The following is a 24947-nucleotide window of genomic DNA, read 5'->3' on the forward strand; positions in this document are numbered from 1 at the left end:
CCCCATTATGTGAGCATTCTCCTCTTCCCTCCCCATTGTGAGCATTCTGCTATTCCCTCCCCATTATGTGAGCATTCAGCTATTCCCTCCCCATTATGTGAGCATTCTCCTCTTCCCTCCCCATTGTGAGCATTCTGCTATTCCCTCCCCATTATGTGAGCATTCTCCTCTTCCCTCCCCATTGTGAGCATTCTGCTATTCCCTCCCCATTATGAGAGCATTCTGCTATTCCCTCCCCATTATGAGAGCATTCTGCAATTCAATCCCCATTATGAGAGCATTCTGCTATTCCCTCCCCATTATGTGAGCATTCTGCTATTCCCTCCCCATTATGTGAGCATTCTGCTATTCCCTCCCCATTAGGAGAGCATTCTGCTATTCCCTCCCCATTATGTGAGCATTCTGCTATTCCCTCCCCATTATGTGAGCATTCTCCTCTTCCCTCCCCATTGTGAGCATTCTGCTATTCCCTCCCCATTATGAGAGCATTCCGCTATTCCCTCCCCATTATGTGAGCAATCTGCTATTCCCTCCCCATTATGAGAGCATTCTGCTATTCCCTCCCCATTATGTGAGCATTCTGCTATTCCCTCCCCATTATGTGAGCATTCGCCTCTTCCCTCCCCATTGTGAGCATTCTGCTATTCCCTCCCCATTATGAGAGCATTCTGCTATTCCCTCCCCATTATGAGAGCATTCTGCTATTCCCTCCCCATTATGTGAGCATTCTGCTATTCTCTCCCCATTATGTGAGCATTCTGCAATTCAATCCCCATTATGAGAGCATTCTGCTATTCCCTCCCCATTATGTGAGCATTCTGCTATTCCCTCCCCATTAGGAGAGCATTCTGCTATTCCCTTCCCATTAGGAGAGCATTCTGCTATTCCCTTCCCATTATGTGAGCATTCTGCTATTCCCTCCCCATTATGAGAGCATTCTGCTCTATTCCCTCCCCATTATGAGAGCATTCTGCTATTCCCTCCCCATTATGAGAGCATTCTGCTATTCCCTCCCCATTATGAGAGCATTCTGCAATTCAATCCCCATTATGAGAGCATTCTGCTATTCCCTCCCCATTATGAGAGCATTCTGCTATTCCCTCCCCATTAGGAGAGCATTCTGCTATTCCCTCCCCATTAGGAGAGCATTCTGCTATTCCCTCCCCATTAGGAGAGCATTCTGCTCTTCCCTACTTTGTGAGAATTCTACTATTCCCTCCCCATTATGTGAGCATTCTGCTATTCCCTACTTTGTGAGCATTCTGCTATTCCCTCCCCATTATGAGAGCATTCTGCTCTTCCCTCTCCATTATGAGAGCATTCTGCTATTCCCTCCCCATTATGAGAGCATTCTGCTATTCCCTCCCCATTATGTGAGCATTCTGCTATTCCCTCCCCATTATGAGAGCATTCTGCTATTCCCTCCCCATTATGAGAGCATTCTGCTATTCCCTCCTCATTATGAGAGCATTCTGCTATTCCCTCCCCATTATGAGAGCATTCTGCTATTCCCTCCCCATTATGTGAGCATTCTGCTATTCCCTTCCCATTAGGAGAGCATTCTGCTATTCCCTCCCCATTATGAGAGCATTCTGCTATTCCCTTCCCATTATGAGAGCATTCTGCTATTCCCTCCCCATTATGTGAGCATTCTGCTATTCCCTTCCCATTATGAGAGCATTCTGCTATTCCCTCCCCATTATGAGAGCATTCTGCTATTCCCTTCCCATTAGGAGAGCATTCTGCTATTCCCTCCCCATTAGGAGAGCATTCTGCTATTCCCTTCCCATTATGAGAGCATTCTTCTATTCCCTCCCCATTATGAGAGCATTCTGCTATTCCCTCCCCATTATGAGAGCATTCTGCTATTCCCTCCCCATTATGTGAGCATTCTGCTATTCCCTTCCCATTAGGAGAGCATTCTGCTATTCCCTCCCCATTATGAGAGCATTCTGCTATTCCCTTCCCATTATGAGAGCATTCTGCTATTCCCTCCCCATTATGAGAGCATTCTGCTATTCCCTCCCCATTATGAGAGCATTCTGCTATTCCCTTCCCATTATGAGAGCATTCTGCTATTCCCTCCCCATTATGAGAGCATTCTGCTATTCCCTCCATTATGAGAGCATTCTGCTATTCCCTTCCCATTATGTGAGCATTCTGCTATTCCCTTCCCATTATGTGAGCATTCTGCTATTCCCTCCCCATTATGTGAGCATTCTGCTATTCCCTCCCCATTAGGAGAGCATTCTGCTATTCCCTTCCCATTAGGAGAGCATTCTGCTATTCCCTTCCCATTATGTGAGCATTCTGCTATTCCCTCCCCATTATGTGAGCATTCTGCTATTCCCTCCCCATTAGGAGAGCATTCTGCTATTCCCTTCCCATTAGGAGAGCATTCTGCTATTCCCTTCCCATTATGAGAGCATTCTGCTATTCCCTCCCCATTATGAGAGCATTCTGCTATTCCCTCCCCATTATGTGAGCAATCTGCTCTTCCCTCCCCATTAGGAGAGCATTCTGCTATTCCCTCCCCATTATGAGAGCATTCTGCTATTCCCTTCCCATTATTAGAGCATTCTGCTATTCCCTTCCCATTATGAGAGCATTCTGCTATTCCCTTCCCATTAGGAGAGCATTCTGCTATTCCCTTACCATTAGGAGAGCATTCTGCTATTCCCTCTCCATTATGAGAGCATTCTGCTATTCCCTCCCCATTATGTGAGCATTCTGCTATTCCCTCCCCATTATGAGAGCATTCTGCTATTCCCTCCCCATTAGGAGAGCATTCTGCTATTCCCTTCCCATTAGGAGAGCATTCTGCTATTCCCTTCCCATTAGGAGAGCATTCTGCTATTCCCTCCCCATTAGGAGAGCATTCTGCTATTCCCTTCCCATTAGGAGAGCATTCTGCTATTCCCTTCCCATTATGTGAGCATTCTGCTATTCCCTACTTTGTGAGCATTCTACTCTTCCCTCTCCATTATGAGAGCATTCTGCTATTCCCTTCCCATTATGTGAGCATTCTGCTATTCCCTTCCCATTATGTGAGCATTCTGCTATTCCCTCCCCATTATGTGAGCATTCTGCTATTCCCTCCCCATTAGGAGAGCATTCTGCTATTCCCTTCCCATTAGGAGAGCATTCTGCTATTCCCTTCCCATTATGTGAGCATTCTGCTATTCCCTCCCCATTATGTGAGCATTCTGCTATTCCCTCCCCATTAGGAGAGCATTCTGCTATTCCCTTCCCATTAGGAGAGCATTCTGCTATTCCCTTCCCATTATGAGAGCATTCTGCTATTCCCTCCCCATTATGAGAGCATTCTGCTATTCCCTCCCCATTATGTGAGCAATCTGCTCTTCCCTCCCCATTAGGAGAGCATTCTGCTATTCCCTCCCCATTATGAGAGCATTCTGCTATTCCCTCTCCATTATGAGAGCATTCTGCTATTCCCTCCCCATTATGTGAGCATTCTGCTATTCCCTCCCCATTATGAGAGCATTCTGCTATTCCCTCCCCATTAGGAGAGCATTCTGCTATTCCCTTCCCATTAGGAGAGCATTCTGCTATTCCCTTCCCATTAGGAGAGCATTCTGCTATTCCCTCCCCATTAGGAGAGCATTCTGCTATTCCCTTCCCATTAGGAGAGCATTCTGCTATTCCCTTCCCATTATGTGAGCATTCTGCTATTCCCTCCCCATTAGGAGAGCATTCTGCTATTCCCTTCCCATTATGAGAGCATTCTGCTATTCCCTCCCCATTATGAGAGCATTCTGCTATTCCCTCCCCATTATGAGAGCATTCTGCTATTCCCTCCCCATTAGGAGAGCATTCTGCTATTCCCTCCCCATTAGGAGAGCATTCTGCTATTCCCTTCCCATTATGTGAGCATTCTGCTATTCCCTCCCCATTATGTGAGCATTCTGCTATTCCCTCCCCATTAGGAGAGCATTCTGCTATTCCCTTCCCATTATGAGAGCATTCTGCTATTCCCTCCCCATTATGAGAGCCTTCTGCTATTCCCTCCCCATTATGAGAGCATTCTGCTATTCCCTCCCCATTATGAGAGCATTCTGCTCTTCCCTACTTTGTGAGAATTCTACTATTTCCTCCCCATTATGTGAGCATTCTGCTCTTCCCTACTTTGTGAGAATTCTACTATTCCCTCCCCATTATGTGAGCATTCTGCTATTCCCTCCCCATTATGAGAGCATTCTGCTATTCCCTCCCCATTATGAGAGCATTCTGCTATTCCCTCCTCATTATGAGAGCATTCTGCTATTCCCTCCCCATTATGAGAGCATTCTGCTATTCCCTCCCCATTATGTGAGCATTCTGCTATTCCCTTCCCATTAGGAGAGGATTCTGCTATTCCCTCCCCATTATGAGAGCATTCTGCTATTCCCTCCTCATTATGAGAGCATTCTGCTATTCCCTCCCCATTATGAGAGCATTCTGCTATTCCCTCCCCATTATGAGAGCATTCTGCTATTCCCTTCCCATTATGAGAGCATTCTGCTATTCCCTCCCCATTATGTGAGCATTCTGCTATTCCCTCCCCATTATGTGAGCATTCTGCTATTCCCTTCCCATTATGAGAGCATTCTGCTATTCGCTCCCCATTATGAGAGCATTCTGCTATTCCCTACTTTGTGAGCATTCTACTCTTCCCTCTCCATTATGAGAGCATTCTGCTATTCCCTTCCCATTAGGAGAGCATTCTGCTATTCCCTCCCCATTATGAGAGCATTCTGCTATTCCCTCCCCATTATGAGAGCATTCTGCTATTCCCTTCCCATTAGGAGAGCATTCTGCTATTCCCTCCCCATTAGGAGAGCATTCTGCTATTCCCTTCCCATTATGAGAGCATTCTTCTATTCCCTCCCCATTATGAGAGCATTCTGCTATTCCCTCCCCATTATGAGAGCATTCTGCTATTCCCTCCCCATTATGTGAGCATTCTGCTATTCCCTCCCCATTATGAGAGCATTCTGCTATTCCCTCCCCATTAGGAGAGCATTCTGCTATTCCCTTCCCATTAGGAGAGCATTCTGCTATTCCCTTCCCATTAGGAGAGCATTCTGCTATTCCCTCCCCATTAGGAGAGCATTCTGCTATTCCCTTCCCATTAGGAGAGCATTCTGCTATTCCCTTCCCATTATGTGAGCATTCTGCTATTCCCTCCCCATTAGGAGAGCATTCTGCTATTCCCTTCCCATTATGAGAGCATTCTGCTATTCCCTCCCCATTATGAGAGCATTCTGCTATTCCCTCCCCATTATGAGAGCATTCTGCTATTCCCTCCCCATTAGGAGAGCATTCTGCTATTCCCTCCTTATTAGGAGAGCATTCTGCTATTCCCTTCCCATTATGTGAGCATTCTGCTATTCCCTCCCCATTATGTGAGCATTCTGCTATTCCCTCCCCATTAGGAGAGCATTCTGCTATTCCCTTCCCATTATGAGAGCATTCTGCTATTCCCTCCCCATTATGAGAGCCTTCTGCTATTCCCTCCCCATTATGAGAGCATTCTGCTATTCCCTCCCCATTATGAGAGCATTCTGCTATTCCCTCCCCATTAGTAGAGCATTCTGCTCTTCCCTACTTTGTGAGAATTCTACTATTTCCTCCCCATTATGTGAGCATTCTGCTCTTCCCTACTTTGTGAGAATTCTACTATTCCCTCCCCATTATGTGAGCATTCTGCTATTCCCTCCCCATTATGAGAGCATTCTGCTATTCCCTCCCCATTATGAGAGCATTCTGCTATTCCCTCCTCATTATGAGAGCATTCTGCTATTCCCTCCCCATTATGAGAGCATTCTGCTATTCCCTCCCCATTATGTGAGCATTCTGCTATTCCCTTCCCATTAGGAGAGGATTCTGCTATTCCCTCCCCATTATGAGAGCATTCTGCTATTCCCTCCTCATTATGAGAGCATTCTGCTATTCCCTCCCCATTATGAGAGCATTCTGCTATTCCCTCCCCATTATGAGAGCATTCTGCTATTCCCTTCCCATTATGAGAGCATTCTGCTATTCCCTCCCCATTATGTGAGCATTCTGCTATTCCCTCCCCATTATGTGAGCATTCTGCTATTCCCTTCCCATTATGAGAGCATTCTGCTATTCCCTCCCCATTATGAGAGCATTCTGCTATTCCCTACTTTGTGAGCATTCTACTCTTCCCTCTCCATTATGAGAGCATTCTGCTATTCCCTTCCCATTAGGAGAGCATTCTGCTATTCCCTCCCCATTATGAGAGCATTCTGCTATTCCCTCCCCATTATGAGAGCATTCTGCTATTCCCTTCCCATTAGGAGAGCATTCTGCTATTCCCTCCCCATTAGGAGAGCATTCTGCTATTCCCTTCCCATTATGAGAGCATTCTTCTATTCCCTCCCCATTATGAGAGCATTCTGCTATTCCCTCCCCATTATGAGAGCATTCTGCTATTCCCTCCCCATTATGTGAGCATTCTGCTATTCCCTTCCCATTAGGAGAGCATTCTGCTATTCCCTCCCCATTATGAGAGCATTCTGCTATTCCCTTCCCATTATGAGAGCATTCTGCTATTCCCTCCCCATTATGAGAGCATTCTGCTATTCCCTCCCCATTATGAGAGCATTCTGCTATTCCCTCCCCATTATGAGAGCATTCTGCTATTCCCTTCCCATTATGAGAGCATTCTGCTATTCCCTCCCCATTATGAGAGCATTCTGCTATTCCCTCCATTATGAGAGCATTCTGCTATTCCCTTCCCATTATGTGAGCATTCTGCTATTCCCTACTTTGTGAGCATTCTACTCTTCCCTCTCCATTATGAGAGCATTCTGCTATTCCCTTCCCATTATGTGAGCATTCTGCTATTCCCTTCCCATTATGTGAGCATTCTGCTATTCCCTCCCCATTATGTGAGCATTCTGCTATTCCCTCCCCATTAGGAGAGCATTCTGCTATTCCCTTCCCATTAGGAGAGCATTCTGCTATTCCCTTCCCATTATGTGAGCATTCTGCTATTCCCTCCCCATTATGTGAGCATTCTGCTATTCCCTCCCCATTAGGAGAGCATTCTGCTATTCCCTTCCCATTAGGAGAGCATTCTGCTATTCCCTTCCCATTATGAGAGCATTCTGCTATTCCCTCCCCATTATGAGAGCATTCTGCTATTCCCTCCCCATTATGTGAGCAATCTGCTCTTCCCTCCCCATTAGGAGAGCATTCTGCTATTCCCTCCCCATTATGAGAGCATTCTGCTATTCCCTTCCCATTATTAGAGCATTCTGCTATTCCCTTCCCATTATGAGAGCATTCTGCTATTCCCTTCCCATTAGGAGAGCATTCTGCTATTCCCTTACCATTAGGAGAGCATTCTGCTATTCCCTTCCCATTATGTGAGCATTCTGCTCTTCCCTCTCCATTATGAGAGCATTCTGCTATTCCCTCCCCATTATGTGAGCATTCTGCTATTCCCTTCCCATTAGGAGAGCATTCTGCTATTCCCTTCCCATTATGTGAGCATTCTGCTATTCCCTCCCCATTAGGAGAGCATTCTGCTATTCCCTTCCCATTAGGAGAGCATTCTGCTATTCCCTTCCCATTATTTATTATTATTATTATTATTATACATTTTTATAGCGCCATTTATTCCATGGCGCTTTACATGTGAATACGGGGCAAATATAGACAAATACATTAAACATGAGCAGATAACAAGGCACACGAGTACATAAGGAGGGAGGACCCTGCCCGCGAGGGCTCACAGTCTGCAGGGGGTGGGTGAGGATACACTAGGAGAGGGTAGGGCAGGTTGCGCGGCTGTTCAGTAGGTTGAGGATCACTGCAGGCTGTAGGCTTGACGGAAGAGGTGGGTCTTCAGGTTCTTTTTGAAGGTTTCTATGTTAGGCGAGAGTCTGATGTGTTGGGGTAGAGAGTTCCAGAGTATGGGGGAAGCACGGGAGAAGTCTTGGATGCGGTTATGGGAAGAAGAGATGAGAGGGGAGTAGAGAAGGAGGTCTTGGGAGGATCGGAGGTCGCGTGTAGGTAGGTACCGGGAGACAATGTCACAGATGTATGGAGGAGACAGGTTGTGGATGGCTTTGTATGTCAGTGTGAGGGTTTTGAACTGGAGTCTCTGGGCGATAGGAAGCCAGTGAAGGGCTTGACACAGGGGAGAGGCTGGGGAATAGCGGGGGGACAGGTGGATTAGTCGGGCAGCAGAGTGTAGGATGGATTGGAGTGGTGCCAGAGTGCTAGAGGGGAGTCCAGAGAGTAGGAGGTTGCAGTAGTCGAGGCGGGAGATGATAAGGGCATGCACTAGCGTTTTTGCAGTGTTGCGGTCAAGGAAAGCACGGATCCGGGAAATATTTTTGAGTTTGAGACGACAGGAGGAGGCAAGGGCTTGGATATGTGGCTTGAAAGAGAGGGCAGAGTCGAGGATCACCCCGAGGCACCGGGCGTGTGGGACTGGGGATAGTGAGCAGCCATTGACATTGATGGATAGGTCTGGTGGAGGGGTAGAGTGAGATGGGGGAAAGATGATGAATTCTGTTTTGTCCATGTTCAGTTGTAGAAAGCGAGCAGAAAAGAAGGCTGAAATGGCAGACAGACAGTGCGGGATTTTGGTAAGCAAGGAGGAGAGGTCAGGTCCGGAGAGGTAGATCTGCGTGTCGTCAGCGTAGAGATGGTACTGCATACCGTGGGATTCTATGAGCTGTCCCAGGCCGAAAGTGTAGATGGAGAAGAGTAGGGGTCCTAGAACAGAGCCTTGAGGAACACCGACTGACAAGGGGCGAAGTGAGGAGGTGGTGTGGGGGAGGGAGACACTGAATGTTCGGTCTGTCAGATATGACGAGATCCAGGAAAGGGCCAAGTCTGTGATGCCAAGGGATGAGAGGATTTGTAGCAAAAGGGAGTGGTCTACAGTGTCAAAGGCAGAAGACAAGTCCAGGAGAAGGAGGACAGAGTAGTGTCGCTTGCTCCTGGCAGTTAGTAGGTCATTGGTGACTTTAGTTAGGGCAGTTTCAGTTGAGTGATGGGAACGGAAGCCTGATTGTAACCGATCAAAGAGGGAGCAGGAGGAGAAGTGGGAGGACAGTTCAAGATGGACATGTTGCTCCAGCAATTTGGAGGCATAAGGGAGAAGAGATATTGGGCGATAGCTAGACACAGAGGATGGGTCGAGGGAGGGCTTTTTGAGGATGGGTGTGATCTTGGCATGCTTGAAGGATGAGGGAAAGACACCTGTTGTGAGTGAGAGGTTGAAGAGGTGTGTTAGGGTTGGGATGAAGACTGTGGAAAGGTTAGGGATGAGGTGGGATGGGAGCGGGTCAAGCGTGCAGGTGGTGAGGTGTGATCTTGACAGGAGGGTGGAGAGCTGATCTTCTGTCATGGTGGAGAAGCTGGTTTTGGAGGAGCAGGGTTGAGCAGCTAAGAGGGGCAGTGGGCGCTGTGGGCCAAAGCTTTCTCTGATCGTATTGATCTTCTGTTTAAAGAAAGAGGCGAAGTCATCAGCAGAAATGAGGGGGGAGGGAGGAGGTGCGGGGGGACGGAGTAGAGAATTGAAAGTGTTGAAAAGCTGTTTAGGGTTGTGGGACAGGGAGGATATGAGGGATGAGAAGTAAGTTTGTTTTGCGGCAGTGAGCGCAGACTTGAAGCTGGCGAGGGACTGCTTGTATGCAGTGAAGTGGTCGGCAGAGTGGGATCGCTTCCATCTCCGCTCAGCAATCCTGGAAGCCCGTCTCAATTCTTTGGTCAGGCTGGTCAGCCAGGGCTGCCTGTTAATTGTACGAGTTTTACTATGCATGAGTGGGGTGGCCGAATCGAGTGTTGTTGTTATTGTGGTGTTATAAAAAGTGGCAGCAGCATCTGTGTCATGAAGGGAGGCTATGTCTGTGAGAGGGAGAAGGGACTCAGAGAGTGATTGTAAGTTGAGATGTTTGAGATTTCTGCGAGGGTGAGTGAGTTTGTGGAGTGGGGGTTGCACACTAGGAGAGGAGAGGGACGAGAATGTCAGTAGGTTGTGGTCAGACAGGGGGAGGGGTGTGTTAGTGAGGTTAGTAAGGGAGCAGAGGCGGGTGAAGATGAGGTCCAGCGTGTGGCCATCTTTGTGAGTGGCCTCAGAGGACCATTGAGTGAGGCCAAAGGAGGCAGTCAGTGATAAAAGTTTAGAGGTAGCTGAGGTGAAAGTGTCAATGGGGACATTGAAATCACCCATGATGATAGTGGGGATGTCAACAGAGAGGAAATGAAGTAGCCAGGTGGTGAAGTGGTCGAGAAAGGTGGAGATGGCTAGTTCTGGGGGGCGGTAGATGACAGCCAGCTGGAGGTTGGAGGGGGAATAGATGCGGACAGAGTGCACCTCAAACGAGGGAAGAGTAGCGGAGGGTGGTAGCGGGATTGGAGTAAAGGAGCAGGTGTCGGACAGGAGCAAGCCAACTCCTCCACCGCGTTTGTTGCTGGGGCGAGGGGTGTGAGAGAGGTGGAATCCGCCATAGGAGAGCGCAGCTGGAGAGGCCGAGTCAGAGGGGGTGAGCCAGGTTTCAGTGAGGCCGAGGAAGGAGAGTTTGTTGGTGATGAAGAGGTCATGGATAAATGGCAGTTTGTTGCAGATGGAGCGTGCGTTCCATAGTGCTCCAAGTAGGGGGAGCGGGGGAGTGGGGGCTGGATCAATGGGTATGAGGTTGTCGTGGTTGGGAAAACGTGCGGAGGATCGTGGTAGGGGGATAGAAACGAGTGTGGGGATGAATTGGGGAGGGCCGGGATTTGGGGATATGTCACCAGCAATGAGGAGTAACAGACAGATCATTAGAAGGTGGGAGCAGGATAGGACATGATGTGGCCGTGTGTGTCTGGATAAAAAGGATTGTATGTGGAGGAACAGTTCTGAGGGGAAGGTGAGATGGCTGGGGAGTATGGAGGAAGAAATGACTAGTTCCTTACTAGGAGGAGGGATTGCAGGAGATTGTAAGAAGGAAAGTAGTATGGGGGTGAAAGAGAAAAGAAACCGAAACATTGTAGTGGTTGGTGTTCTGTTACCTTCCAGTCAATTCCAGTCCAATTCAGTCTAATTCAGAATCATAATTAAAAAGATGTAATTTAAAAGATGGAAGTTAAAAGATGATTTGCAGCAGACTGAGTCTATAGCAGACTCCTGCATGTGAATATATCCCCAGTTAAGGGCAATCAGGTGTGATGAGGGGGTGGCTGGGTATGGGAGACCAGATGTAGAGAGTTAAGCAAAGGTCATAAAGTGAGGGAGGGGTAAGACTGACCACTCAAAGAGATGCCAGGATCACACAATGAGAGACATGAAAACAGGTCGTGGAAACAAGCTCATAGGTGAGAAAGCATACTAAAAGGATTATATGTGCTGCACCAAGACACTCAGATCCAGGGGAAGCATAGAAAAGCCATTATGTGAGCATTCTGCTATTCCCTCCCCATTAGGAGAGCATTCTGCTATTCCCTTCCCATTATGTGAGCATTCTGCTATTCCCTCCCCATTATGTGAGCATTCTGCTATTCCCTCCCCATTAGGAGAGCATTCTGCTATTCCCTTCCCATTAGGAGAGCATTCTGCTATTCCCTTCCCATTATGTGAGCATTCTGCTATTCCCTCCCCATTAGGAGAGCATTCTGCTATTCCCTTCCCATTAGGAGAGCATTCTGCTATTCCCTTCCCATTATGTGAGCATTCTGCTATTCCCTCCCCATTAGGAGAGCATTCTGCTATTCCCTCCCCATTAGGAGAGCATTCTGCTATTCCCTTCCCATTAGGAGAGCATTCTGCTATTCCCTTCCCATTATGAGAGCATTCTGCTATTCCCTCCCCATTATGAGAGCATTCTGCTATTCCCTCCCCATTATGAGAGCATTCTGCTATTCCCTCCCCATTATGTGAGCAATCTGCTCTTCCCTGTTATGAAAGGCAATTCAGTACCACAATGGACATAGCGGTCAGAGCACATACAGTGATCTGACAATAACTCAAAATCATAGAACGAGCTCTGAGACGTGGGAACTCTGCAGACCGCAATCCCTAATCCTCTCCAAACAACACTAGAGGCAGCCGTGGATTGCGCCTAACTCTGCCTATGCAACTCGGCACAGACTGAGAAACTAACTAGCCTGAAGATAGAAAATAAGCCTACCTTGCCTCAGAGAAATACCCCAAAGGAAAAGGCAGCCCCGCACATATAATGACTGTGAGTAAGATGAAAAGACAAACGTAGGGATGAAATAGATTCAGCAAAGTGAGGCCCGACTTTCTTAACAGAGCGAGGATAGTAAAGATAACTTTGCGGTCTACACAAAACCCTAAAGAATACCACGCAAAGGGGGCAAAAAGACCCTCCGTACCGAACTAACGGCACGGAGGTACACCCTTTGCGTCCCAGAGCTTCCAGCAAAACAATTAGACAAGCTGGACAGAAAAAATAGCAAACAAATAGCAAAGAAGAACTTAGCTATGCAGAGCAGCAGGCCACAGGAATGATCCAGGGAAAAACAAGTCCAACACTGGAACATTGACAGGAAGCCAGGATCAAAGCATTAGGTGGAGTTAAGTAGAGCAGTACCTAACGACCTCACCACATCACCTGAGGTAGGAAACTCAGAAGCCGCAATACCACTTTCCTCCACCAACAGAAGCTCACAGAGAGAATCAGCCGAAGTACCACTTGTGACCACAGGAGGGAGCTCTGCCACAGAATTCACAACAGTACCCCCCCCCCTTGAGGAGGGGTCACCGAACCCTCACCAGAGCCCCTAGGCCGACCAGGATGAGCCACATGAAAGGCACGAACAAGATCGGGAGCATGGACATCAGAGGCAAAGACCCAGGAATTATCTTCCTGAGCATAACCCTTCCACTTAACCAGATACTGGAGTTTCCGTCTTGAAACACGAGAATCCAAAATCTTCTCCACAATATACTCCAACTCCCCCTCCACCAAAACTGGGGCAGGAGGGTCAACAGATGGAACCATAGGTGCCACGTATCTCCGCAACAATGACCTATGGAATACATTATGTATGGAAAAGGAATCTGGAAGGGTCAGACGAAAAGACACAGGATTAAGAACCTCAGAAATCCTATACGGACCAATGAAACGAGGTTTAAACTTAGGAGAGGAAACCTTCATAGGAATATGACGAGAAGATAACCAAACCAGATCCCCAACACGAAGTCGGGGACCCACACAGCGTCTGCGATTAGCAAAACGTTGAGCCCTCTCCTGGGACAAGGTCAAATTGTCCACTACCTGAGTCCAAATCTGCTGCAACCTGTCCACCACAGTATCCACACCAGGACAGTCCTGAAGAGAAACGAGGATGGAACCCAGAGTTGCAGAAAAATGGCGAAACCAAGGTAGCCGAGCTGGCCCGGTTATTAAGGGCGAACTCAGCCAAAGGCAAAAAGGACACCCAGTCATCCTGATCAGCAGAAACAAAACATCTCAGATATGTTTCCAAGGTCTGATTGGTTCGTTCGGTCTGGCCATTAGTCTGAGGATGGAAAGCCGAGGAAAAAGACAAGTCAATGCCCATCCTACCACAAAAGGCTCGCCAAAACCTCGAAACAAACTGGGAACCTCTGTCAGAAACGATATTCTCTGGAATACCATGTAAACGAACCACATGCTGGAAGAACAATGGCACCAAATCAGAGGAGGAAGGCAATTTAGACAAGGGTACCAGATGGACCATCTTAGAAAAGCGATCACAGACCACCCAAATGACTGACATCTTTTGAGAAACGGGAAGATCTGAAATAAAATCAATAGAGATATGTGTCCAAGGTCTCTTCGGGACCGGCAAGGGCAAAAGCAACCCACTGGCACGAGAACAGCAGGGCTTAGCCCGAGCACAAATCCCACAGGACTGCACAAAAGTACGCACATCCCGCGACAGAGATGGCCACCAAAAGGATCTAGCCACTAACTCTCTGGTACCAAAGATTCCAGGATGACCAGCCAACACCGAACAATGAACCTCAGAGATAACTTTATTCGTCCACCTATCAGGGACAAACAGTTTCTCCGCTGGACAACAATCAGGTTTATTAGCCTGAAATTTTTGCAGCACCCGCCGCAAATCAGGGGAGATGGCAGACACAATTACTCCCTCCTTGAGGATACCCGCCGGCTCAGACAAACCCGGAGAGTCGGGCACAAAACTCCTAGACAGAGCATCCGCCTTCACATTTTTAGAGCCCGGAAGGTACGAAATCACAAAGTCAAAACGGGCAAAAAACAGCGACCAACGAGCCTGTCTAGGATTCAACCGCTTGGCAGACTCGAGATAAGTCAAGTTCTTATGATCAGTCAATACCACCACGCGATGCTTAGCTCCTTCAAGCCAATGACGCCACTCCTCGAATGCCCACTTCATGGCCAGCAACTCTCAGTTGCCCACATCATAATTTCGCTCAGCAGGCGAAAACTTCCTGGAAAAAAAAAGCGCATGGTTTCATCACTGAGCAATCAGAACCTCTCTGCGACAAAACAGCCCCTGCTCCAATCTCAGAAGCATCAACCTCGACCTGGAACGGAAGAGAAACATCTGGTTGACACAACACAGGGGCAGAAGAAAAACGACGCTTCAAGTCTTGAAAGGCTTCCACAGCAGCAGAAGACCAATTGACCACATCAGCACCCTTCTTGGTCAAATCGGTCAATGGTTTAGCAATACTAGAAAAATTGCAGATGAAGCGACGATAAAAATTAGCAAAGCCCAGGAACTTTTGCAGACTTTTCAGAGACGTCGGCTGAGTCCAATCATGGATGGCTTGGACCTTAACAGGATCCATCTCGATAGTAGAAGGGGAAAAGATGAACCCCAAAAATGAAACCTTCTGCACACCAAAGAGACACTTTGATCCCTTCACAAACAAAGAATTAGCACGCAGGACCTGAAAAACCGTTCTGACCTGCTTCACATGAGACTCCCAATCATCCGAGAAGATCAAAATGTCATCCAAGTACACAATCAGGAATTTATCCAGGTACTCTCGGAAGATGTCATGCATAAAGGACTGAAACACTGATGGAGCATTGGCAAGTCCGAATGGCATCACTACAGACAAAAGAAATTTCGACTGTACCGTACCAATGGTGGCAGACCTAGCGAACCGCTTAGTGCGCTTAGGACAATCGGAGATAGCATGAGCGGAATCACCACAGTAAAAACACAGCCCATTCTGACGTCTGTGTTTTTGCCGTTCAGCTCTGGTCAAGGTCCTATCGCACTGCATAGGCTCAGGTCCATGCTCAGATAATACCGCCAAATGGTGCACAGTTTACGCTCACGCAAACGTCGACCGATCTGAATGGCCAAAGACATAGACTCATTCAGACCAGCAGGCATAGGAAATCCCACCATGACATCCTTAAGGGCTTCAGAGAGACCTTTTCTGAAAATTGCTGCCAGCGCAGCTTCATTCCATTGAGTGAGCACGGACCACTTTCTAAATTTCTGACAATATACCTCTAGCTCATCCTGACCCTGACACAGAGCCAGCAAATTTTTCTCTGCCTGATCCACTGAATTAGGCTCATCGTACAGCAATCCGAGCGCCAGGAAAAACGCATCAATATTACTTAATGCAGGATCTCCTGGCGCAAGGGAAAATGCCCAGTCTTGAGAGTCGCCACGCAAAAAAGAAATAATAATTCTCACTTGTTGAGCTGGGTCACCAGAGGAGTGAGGTTTCAAGGCCAGAAACAGTTTGCAATTATTTTTGAAATTCACAAACTTGACTCTATCACCATAAAACAAATCAGGAATAGGAATTCTTGGTTCAAACATAGGCTTCTGAACCACCAAATCTTGAATCTTTTGTACATTTATAACGAGATTATCCATTGAAGAGCACAGACCCTGAATGTCCATGTCCACACCTGTGTCCTGAACCACCCAAATGTCTAGGGGAAAAAAAAGGCAAAACACAGTGCAAAGAAAAAAAAATGGTCTCAAAACTTCTTTTTTCCCTCTATTGAGAATCATTAGTACTTTGGGCTTCCTGTACTGTTATGATTAGGCAATTCAGTACCACAGTGAACATAGAGGTCAGAGCACATACAGTGATCTGACAATAACTCAAAATCATAGAACGAGCTCTGAGACGTGGGAACTCTGCAGACCGCAATCCCTAATCCTCTCCAAACAACACTAGAGGCAGCCGTGGATTGCGCCTAACTCTGCCTATGCAACTCGGCACAGACTGAGAACTAACTAGCCTGAAGATAGAAAATAAGCCTACCTTGCCTCAGAGAAATACCCCAAAGGAAAAGGCAGCCCCCCACATATAATGACTGTGAGTAAGATGAAAAGACAAACGTAGAGATGAAATAGATTCAGCAAAGTGAGGCCCGACTTTCTTAACAGAGCGAGGATAGGAAAGATAACTTTGCGGTCTACACAAAACCGTAAAGAATACCACGCAAAGGGGGCAAAAAGACCCTCCGTACCGAACTAACGGCACGGAGGTACACCCTTTGCGTCCCAGAGCTTCCAGCAAAACAATTAGACAAGCTGGACAGAAAAAATAGCAAACAAATAGCAAAGAAGAACTTAGCTATGCAGAGCAGCAGGCCACAGGAATGATCCAGGGAAAAACAAGTCCAACACTGGAACATTGACAGGAAGCCAGGATCAAAGCATTAGGTGGAGTTAAGTAGAGAAGCACCTAACGACCTCACCAGATCACCTGAGGGAGGAAACTCAGAAGCCGCAGTACCACTTCCCTCCACCAACAGAAGCTCACAGAGAGAATCAGCCGAAGTACCAATTGTGACCACAGGAGGGAGCTCTGCCACAGAATTCACAACACTTCCCTCCCCATTAGGAGAGCATTCTGCTATTCCCTCCCCATTATGAGAGCATTCTGCTATTCCCTTCCCATTATGAGAGCATTCTGCTATTCCCTTCCCATTATGAGAGCATTCTGCTATTCCCTTCCCATTATGTGAGCATTCTGCTATTCCCTTCCCATTATGTGAGCATTCTGCTATTCCCTCCCCATTATGTGAGCATTCTGCTATTCCCTTCCCATTATGAGAGCATTCTGCTATTCCCTCCCCATTATGAGAGCATTCTGCTATTCCCTTCCCATTATGAGAGCATTCTGCTATTCCCTTCCCATTATGTGAGCATTCCGCTATTCCCTCCCCATTATGAGAGCATTCCGCTATTCCCTCCCCATTATGTGAGCATTCTGCTATTCCCTCCCCATTATGTGAGCATTCTGCTATTCCCTCCCCATTATGTGAGCATTCTGCTATTCCCTCCCCATTATGTGAGTATTCTGCTATTCCCTCCCCATTATGAGAGCATTCCGCTATTCCCTCCCTATTATGAGAGCATTCTGCTATTCCCTCCCCATTATGTGAGTATTCTGCTATTCCCTCCCCATTATGAGAGCATTCTGCTATTCCCTCCCCATTATGTGAGCATTCTGCTATTCCCTCCCCATTATGTGAGTATTCTGCTATTCCCTCCCCATTATGAGAGCATTCTGCTATTCCCTCCCCATTATGTGAGTATTCTGCTATTCCCTCCCCATTATGTGAGCATTCTGCTATTCCCTCCCCATTATGTGAGCATTCTGCTATTCCCTCCCCATTATGTGAGCATTCTGCTATTCCCTCCCCATTATGTGAGCATTCCGCTATTCAATCCCCATTATGTGAGTATTCTGCTATTCCCTCCCCATTATGTGAGCATTCTGCTATTCCCTCCCCATTATGTGAGTATTCTGCTATTCCCTCCCCATTATGAGAGCATTCCGCTATTCCCTCCCCATTATGAGAGCATTCTGCTATTCCCTCCCCATTATGAGAGCATTCTGCTATTCCCTCCCCATTATGTGAGTATTCTGCTATTCCCTCCCCATTATGTGAGTATTCTGCTATTCCCTCCCCATTATGTGAGCATTCTGCTATTCTTTCCCCATTATGTGAGCATTCTGCTATTCCCTCCCCATTATGTGAGCATTCTGCTATTCCCTCCCCATTATGTGAGCATTCTGCTATTCCCTCCCCATTATGTGAGCATTCTGCTATTCCCTCCCCATTATGTGAGCATTCCGCTATTCAATCCCCATTATGTGAGCATTCTGCTATTACCTCTCCACTATGTGAGCATGAACAGTGCCGTTATGCTTCATTATTATACTATCTGCTAATACTTGGCTATGTGACTATTAATTTCTATTAAGACGCTTTATAGCAATGTTTATCCACACTTTCTTCCTGATATAAAGGCTGTGAGCACTTTATTATTGCTTCCTTGCTCTGCAATTATGAAAGCATTGCCCACACCGTGGACATTCACATTTTTTTTAAACTTGTGATGATCAATCTAATCTTAACCCTGCATATGCTGATGTATTTTCACTTCTCTCCCTTTCTTCGGATTCTAACCTTTCTTACATTCTGCCTCCGCTCACACGTCAGATTATTGTATTGGCCATACCACACTTTCTCCTTATCCAGTATCATACAGGCAGATCCCAGCGGTTTCGTGCATACAGATTGATTATTCCGTTTAATGCGATGTGTATGATTTTTTTATGCTGTGATCACCCCCTAGTGGTGGCTGCAAGCAGTCAGAATGTCATAATTTACAGAGAAACCTGCCACAAGGATTCTTCCTCCTATTCTGCCAACAGTATCTGACTGTTATTTTCATCTACTCTCCGAAAGTGTCCTTTGTAACCCAAATAGATGCTTCATAATGATAAAATAAAATGATCTTACATTGCCAGTTGCTAATGAGGTCTGTTCAGTCGAAGAGGTGGAGACCATTCAAAGAAGAGCCAAGAAGTTCACCCTTTGTAATCCCTCCAAATCTGGCTTGAATTCAATCCTTGAGGACATAAAAAAAAAACTCCACAAGTCCTGTTGAGATATTATGTGCACTCGGTGGAGGTGCATGAGTCTTATTCACCGTATTTGCATCAATGGCCCAAGTGCAAGATTTTGGAAAGGTTTGTGATGATGTATCTAGTCCACCGAGACGTCAATCAATCCAGGCTGGTGGGATTAGGGTTCAGACAGTTTGTATATTCTCACATGCAGTGGTCCGTACCCCTGATAGTTTTGTATCCGTACATACAGAGCATTCGGACGGTTTCCCTTTATGGAGCGCTCTAATCTGTCTACCTTTCTTGCTTCCTTGAATGTCACGTATTATAACTACTCCCTTTCTCGCAGTCTAGACAGTGTAGCATGGTGGCACCCTGCATGCAGAGCATTCTAACATTGCTCCATTGTACGAGTCATTCTAATCTTTGTACCTTTAAATCCTGGACTTTCTAGTTTTGCTTTTCTCAAGATGTAGACAATTCTCACATCCCTTCCTCTGAAGGTGTCCGCCAGGCGAACAGCACGTTCTAACACTGTTTCCTTACGGAACGCATTCTATCTGGACCATCGCGAGATCGATGTTTGCTCCTGTAAACACTCTGCACATTCTAATTCTGCTTTCCCCACGGAAGCAGCAATGTTTCCCTACACGAAGCGATCTAACCTAAACACAAACATTCTCTGTTCTCGCTCACGCTTTGGCCATTGTAGCATCGTCATATTCTGATCGTTCTACATCAATCGCTGCGCGCTCTAATTTCCGGCATTCTAACTTTGTTTCCTAGAAGAAAGAGCATTCTACCATTTCTGCCTCCAAATATTTAACACCCGGTTATTATTTTACAGTTTATTCTTTGTTTATAAAACGTCTCGGACGATCTAAATATTGTCATTTACATACATAAATCCTAAATATACTGATGTACCCCACATCTATAGACCCACACTAGTATTTTTCCACTATATCTCGTAAATTCTGAGACATATCTCTTCTGTATATGTATCCAATATATCCTATAAATCCTATATACACATATATATACTTTCTGTATCCTTATATCACTACAAGGGTATACAGACTTCCATACGTCGTACCCTTCCACCCTTATTACCCCCCACACCCAGTTTACCCCATTATATGATCTTACTTACCACGTCATGTTGGACCGCACAGAGTTAACCCCAAGACGAGATGATCATTGCCTGTGGGTTGAAGGTTCGATTAGACGGAGACATCTGTAGAATAGCCTGCACTTCCCTGGTTCCCCATTATTCTGGTCCATCCCATAATATTCCCGAACCCTCCCAATATGATCAGAGACATCCTCGGTACACGGATATCTGCAAGTGGGAGCTGGAAAAATACCACTGACATGGCATCAGTCATTATAGGGTGTGATATAAATAAGGGGGATGGGTGCCGGTGCCAGCGGAGGGGGTGCCACTTGTCTCTCTGCCCTGGCAGGGGGGGTATTTACCTACAGGTCTGGCTCTTTGGGAAGTCTGTCTAGGACTCTGTATAGGGAGGGGAGATATATAGACGACGTTCAAAGATGAAATCAGTACTGTCAGGTTGTCGTCAAGTAAGACAGAGATGATAGAAAAGACACCGGCACTTGGGTTTACTGAGCTGGAACTTGTAGTTCTACAGCCCTCCACACATCCCCATGGCACATGTTGCTTTCTTTCAGCTCTGGTTCTGGAAGGTGAATACTTTGTATCACACCTGGGGCTGAAGACAGCAACAAGGCAACTGGTGGCACTAAGGCACAAGTCAGTGACACACCCACCCAGCGTGCAGTGTCAGTGCCACACAGCGTGCAGTGCCACACACAAAGTGCAGTGTCGGTGCCACCCAGCGTGCAGTGTCAGTGCCACACAGCGTGCAGTGCCACACACAAAGTGCAGTGTCGGTGCCACCCAGCGTGCAGTGTCAGTGCCACACATGGTGCAGTGTTAGTGCCACCCAGCGTGCAGTGTCAGTGCCACACAGCGTGCAGTGCCACACACAAAGTGCAGTGTCGGTGCCACCCAGCGTGCAGTGTAAGTGCCACACATGGTGCAGTGTTAGTGCCACCCAGCGTGCAGTGTCAGTGCCACACAGCGTGCAGTGCCACACACAAAGTGCAGTGTCGGTGCCACCCAGCGTGCAGTGTCAGTGCCACACATGGTGCAGTGTCAGTTGCACACATGGTGCAGTGTTAGTGCCACCCAGCGTGCAGTGTCAGTGCCACCCACAGGGTGCAGTGTCAGTGCCACCCACAGGGTGCAGTGTCAGTGCCACACATGGTGCAGTGTCAGTGCCACACAGCCTGTAGTGTCAGTGCTACACAGGGTGCAGTGTTAGTGCCACACACAAAGCATGCAGTGTCAGTACCACACACAGGGTGCAGTGTCAGTGCCACACACACACCGAGTGCTGCAGCCTCACACCCATCCGCACCGCTCCGTGCACAACAGGTGGATCTGCCCGAAGCTCCGGAGCAGGAAGGCTTCTCTCCCCAGTCACCATCACACACAGCGGCGCCCGGTGCTCTGACCTCAGCCCTGGTGTTGGGGCGCTGCTCCCGTCTCCCTCCGCTGCTCCCGTCTCCCTCCGCTCCGGTGTCTGGCGGCTCCCTGCTCTCCCTCCCATCCGCTCCGCTATCTCTCCCTCCCTCGCTGACTGTCTCCACCTTCCTCCTCTTCTCCTGCTCTTTACCCTTCCTTGTCCACTGTTGCATGTAATGTAACATGTGCGGCGTCTCGGGGGACGGAGGGAGCGGCGCGGGGTCGGGGGGCTCTGCGGGGTCGGGGGGCTCTGCGGGGTCGGGGGGCTCTGCGGGGTCAGGGGCGACTTTCTCTACTTCACCGGTGATTACACTGACATATGGCTTCCGATAATGGAGGGACGCGGAGCCGGGCTGTGAGGAAGCGGTTAATGGCGGGATGCTCTGCAGAGCTGCGCTAATGGACAACTTATTGCCGCTCCCCGGTGTCTCTGGCACTTTCGGGGTCTCTCTCCTTCCCCCCTCCTGCCTCTTGGTTGCTGTCTCCTTGTGAGATGCCTGGAGGTTGCCATGGAGACAGAGGAGCGCGCATCCCTGGCACCAGCTGTCTCCGTCCTCCCCAATGTCCGCCTCTCTCTTGCTGTCTCTTTGGTGCCGGTCTCTCATCTCCTCCCTCTGCGCTCGTCTCTCAGTTGCACAAATCATTGCACAAATGTCCTGTCTCTGAGGACTGGGGCTAATTCTAGATGCACACGGCTGTCTGTCTGTGTGACTGTCTCATGTCCTTTCCAGGTTTCATCCTTCTTGCTTGCTCCGTCTTTCTCTTTCCCTCTGCTTCCACTTTTTCCAAGCAGCAGCCTGGTCACCTGTCTGAGACTGTCTCCTGATTGCACAGTGTCTGTCTCCTTTACCCTGACTGTCCCATGGTTGCACAGTGTCTGTCTCCATTACCCTGACTGTCCCATGGTTGCACAGTGTCTGTCTCCATTACCCTGACTGTCCCATGGTTGCACAGTGTCTGTCTCCTTTATCCTGACTGTCCCATGGTTGCACAGTGTCTGTCTCCTTTGTCCTGACTGTCCCATGGTTGCACAGTGTCTGTCTCCTTTGTCCTGACTGTCCCATGGTTGCACAGTGTCTGTCTCCTTTATCCTGACTGTCCCATGGTTGCACAGTGTCTGTCTCCTTTGTCCTGACTGTCCCATGGTTGCACAGTGTCTGTCTCCTTTGTCCTGACTGTCCCATGGTTGCACAGTGTCTGTCTCCTTTGTCCTGACTGTCCCATAGTAACATAGTAACATAGTTAGTGAGGCCGAAAAAAGACATTTGTCCATCCAGTTCAGCCTATATTCCATCATAATAAATCCCCAGATCTACGTCCTTCTACAGAACCTAATAATTGTATGATACAATATTGTTCTGCTCCAGGAAGACATCCAGGCCTCTCTTGAACCCCTCGACTGAGTTCACCATCACCACCTCCTCAGGCAAGCAATTCCAGATTCTCACTGCCCTAACAGTAAAGAATCCTCTTCTATGTTGGTGGAAAAACCTTCTCTCCTCCAGACGCAAAGAATGCCCCCTTGTGCCCGTCACCTTCCTTGGTATAAACAGATCCTCAGCGAGATATTTGTATTGTCCCCTTATATACTTATACATGGTTATTAGATCGCCCCTCAGTCGTCTTTTTTCTAGACTAAATAATCCTAATTTCGCTAATCTATCTGGGTATTGTAGTTCTCCCATCCCCTTTATTAATTTTGTTGCCCTCCTTTGTACTCTCTCTAGTTCCATTATATCCTTCCTGAGCACCGGTGCCCAAAACTGGACACAGTACTCCATGTGCGGTCTAACTAGGGATTTGTACAGAGGCAGTATAATGCTCTCATCATGTGTATCCAGACCTCTTTTAATGCACCCCATGATCCTGTTTGCCTTGGCAGCTGCTGCCTGGCACTGGCTGCTCCAGGTAAGTTTATCATTAACTAGGATCCCCAAGTCCTTCTCCCTGTCAGATTTACCCAGTGGTTTCCCATTCAATGTGTAATGGTGATATTGATTCCTTCTTCCCATGTGTATAACCTTACATTTATCATTGTTAAACCTCATCTGCCACCTTTCAGCCCAAGTTTCCAACTTATCCAGATCCATCTGTAGCAGAATACTATCTTCTCTTGTATTAACTGCTTTACATAGTTTTGTATCATCTGCAAATATCGATATTTTACTGTGTAAACCTTCTACCAGATCATTAATGAATATGTTGAAGAGAACAGGTCCCAATACTGACCCCTGCGGTACCCCACTGGTCACAGCGACCCAGTTAGAGACTATACCATTTATAACCACCCTCTGCTTTCTATCACTAAGCCAGTTACTAACCCATTTACACACAATTTCCCAGTGTCTGTCTCCTTTGTCCTGACTGTCCCATGGTTGCACAGTGTCTGTCTCCTTTACCCTGACTGTCCCATGGTTGCACAGTGTCTGTCTCCTTTATCCTGACTGTCTCCTGATTGCATAGTGTCTGTCTCCTTTGTCCTGACTGTCCCATGACTGCACAGCGTCTGTCTCCTTTATCCTGACTGTCCCATGGTTGCACAGTGTCTGTCTCCTTTATCCTGACTGTCCCATGGTTGCACAGTGTCTGTCTCCTTTGTCCTGACTGTCCCATGACTGCACAGTGTCTGTCTCCGTTATCCTGACTGTCCCATCGTTGCACAGTGTCTGTCTCCGTTATCCTGACTGTCCCATCGTTGCACAGTGTATGTCTCCTTTATCCTGACTGTCCCATGGTTGCACAGTGTCTGTCTCCTTTGTCCTGACTGTCCCATGACTGCACAGCGTCTGTCTCCGTTATCCTGACTGTCCCATCGTTGCACAGTGTATGTCTCCTTTATCCTGACTGTCCCATGGTTGCACAGTGTCTGTCTCCTTTGTCCTGACTGTCCCATGACTGCACAGTGTCTGTCTCCTTTATCCTGACTGTTCCATGGTTGCACAGTGTCTGTCTCCTTTGTCCTGACTGTCCCATGACTGCACAGTATCTGGCTCCTTTATCCTGACTTTCCCATGACTGCATAGTGTCTGTCTCCTTTGTCCTGACTGTCCCATGACTGCACAGCATCTGTCTCCTTTATCCTGACTGTCCCATGGTTGCACAGTGTCTATCTCCTTTGTCCTGACTGTCCCATGACTGCACAGCGTCTGTCTCCTTTATCCTGACTGTCCCATGGTTGCACGGTGTCTGTCTCCTTTATCCTGACTGTCCCATGGTTGCACAGTGTCTGTCTCCTTTGTCCTGACTGTCCCATGATTGCAAAGTGTCTGTCTCCTTTGTCCTGACTGTCCCATGGTTGCACAGTGTCTGTCTCCTTTATCCTGACTGTCCCATGACTGCACAGCGTCTGTCTCCTTTATCCTGACTGTCCCATGGTTGCACGGTGTCTGTCTCCTTTATCCTGACTGTCCCATGGTTGCACAGTGTCTGTCTCCTTTGTCCTGACTGTCCCATGATTGCAAAGTGTCTGTCTCCTTTGTCCTGACTGTCCCATCGTTGCACAGTGTCTGTCTCCTTTGTCCTGAC

General features: G+C 47.7%; 1 protein-coding gene across 2 annotated transcripts in view; it reads right to left on the minus strand.

The window, feature by feature from the left end:
• Positions 1–22030, minus strand: part of PIANP (PILR alpha associated neural protein) — a 47436-nt gene extending 25406 nt beyond the window's left edge. Inside the window, exons 1-2 of one of the 2 annotated variants that reach the window (XM_069754144.1) lie at positions 21413–22030; positions 20025–20075 (exon numbers count right to left, since the gene is read on the minus strand). In XM_069754144.1, the coding sequence (XP_069610245.1) occupies positions 20025–20032 (8 nt within the window). In that variant the 5' untranslated portion in view covers positions 20033–20075; positions 21413–22030. Of the gene's footprint in view, positions 1–20024; positions 20076–21285 lie in introns of both variants that reach the window. The other variant, XM_069754145.1, reaches the window with a different exon arrangement.
• Positions 22031–24947: the final 2917 nt, after the last annotated feature.

Source organism: Ranitomeya imitator, chromosome 2 (genome assembly GCF_032444005.1).
Source record: "Ranitomeya imitator isolate aRanImi1 chromosome 2, aRanImi1.pri, whole genome shotgun sequence".
NCBI classification, from domain to species: Eukaryota; Metazoa; Chordata; class Amphibia; order Anura; family Dendrobatidae; genus Ranitomeya; species Ranitomeya imitator.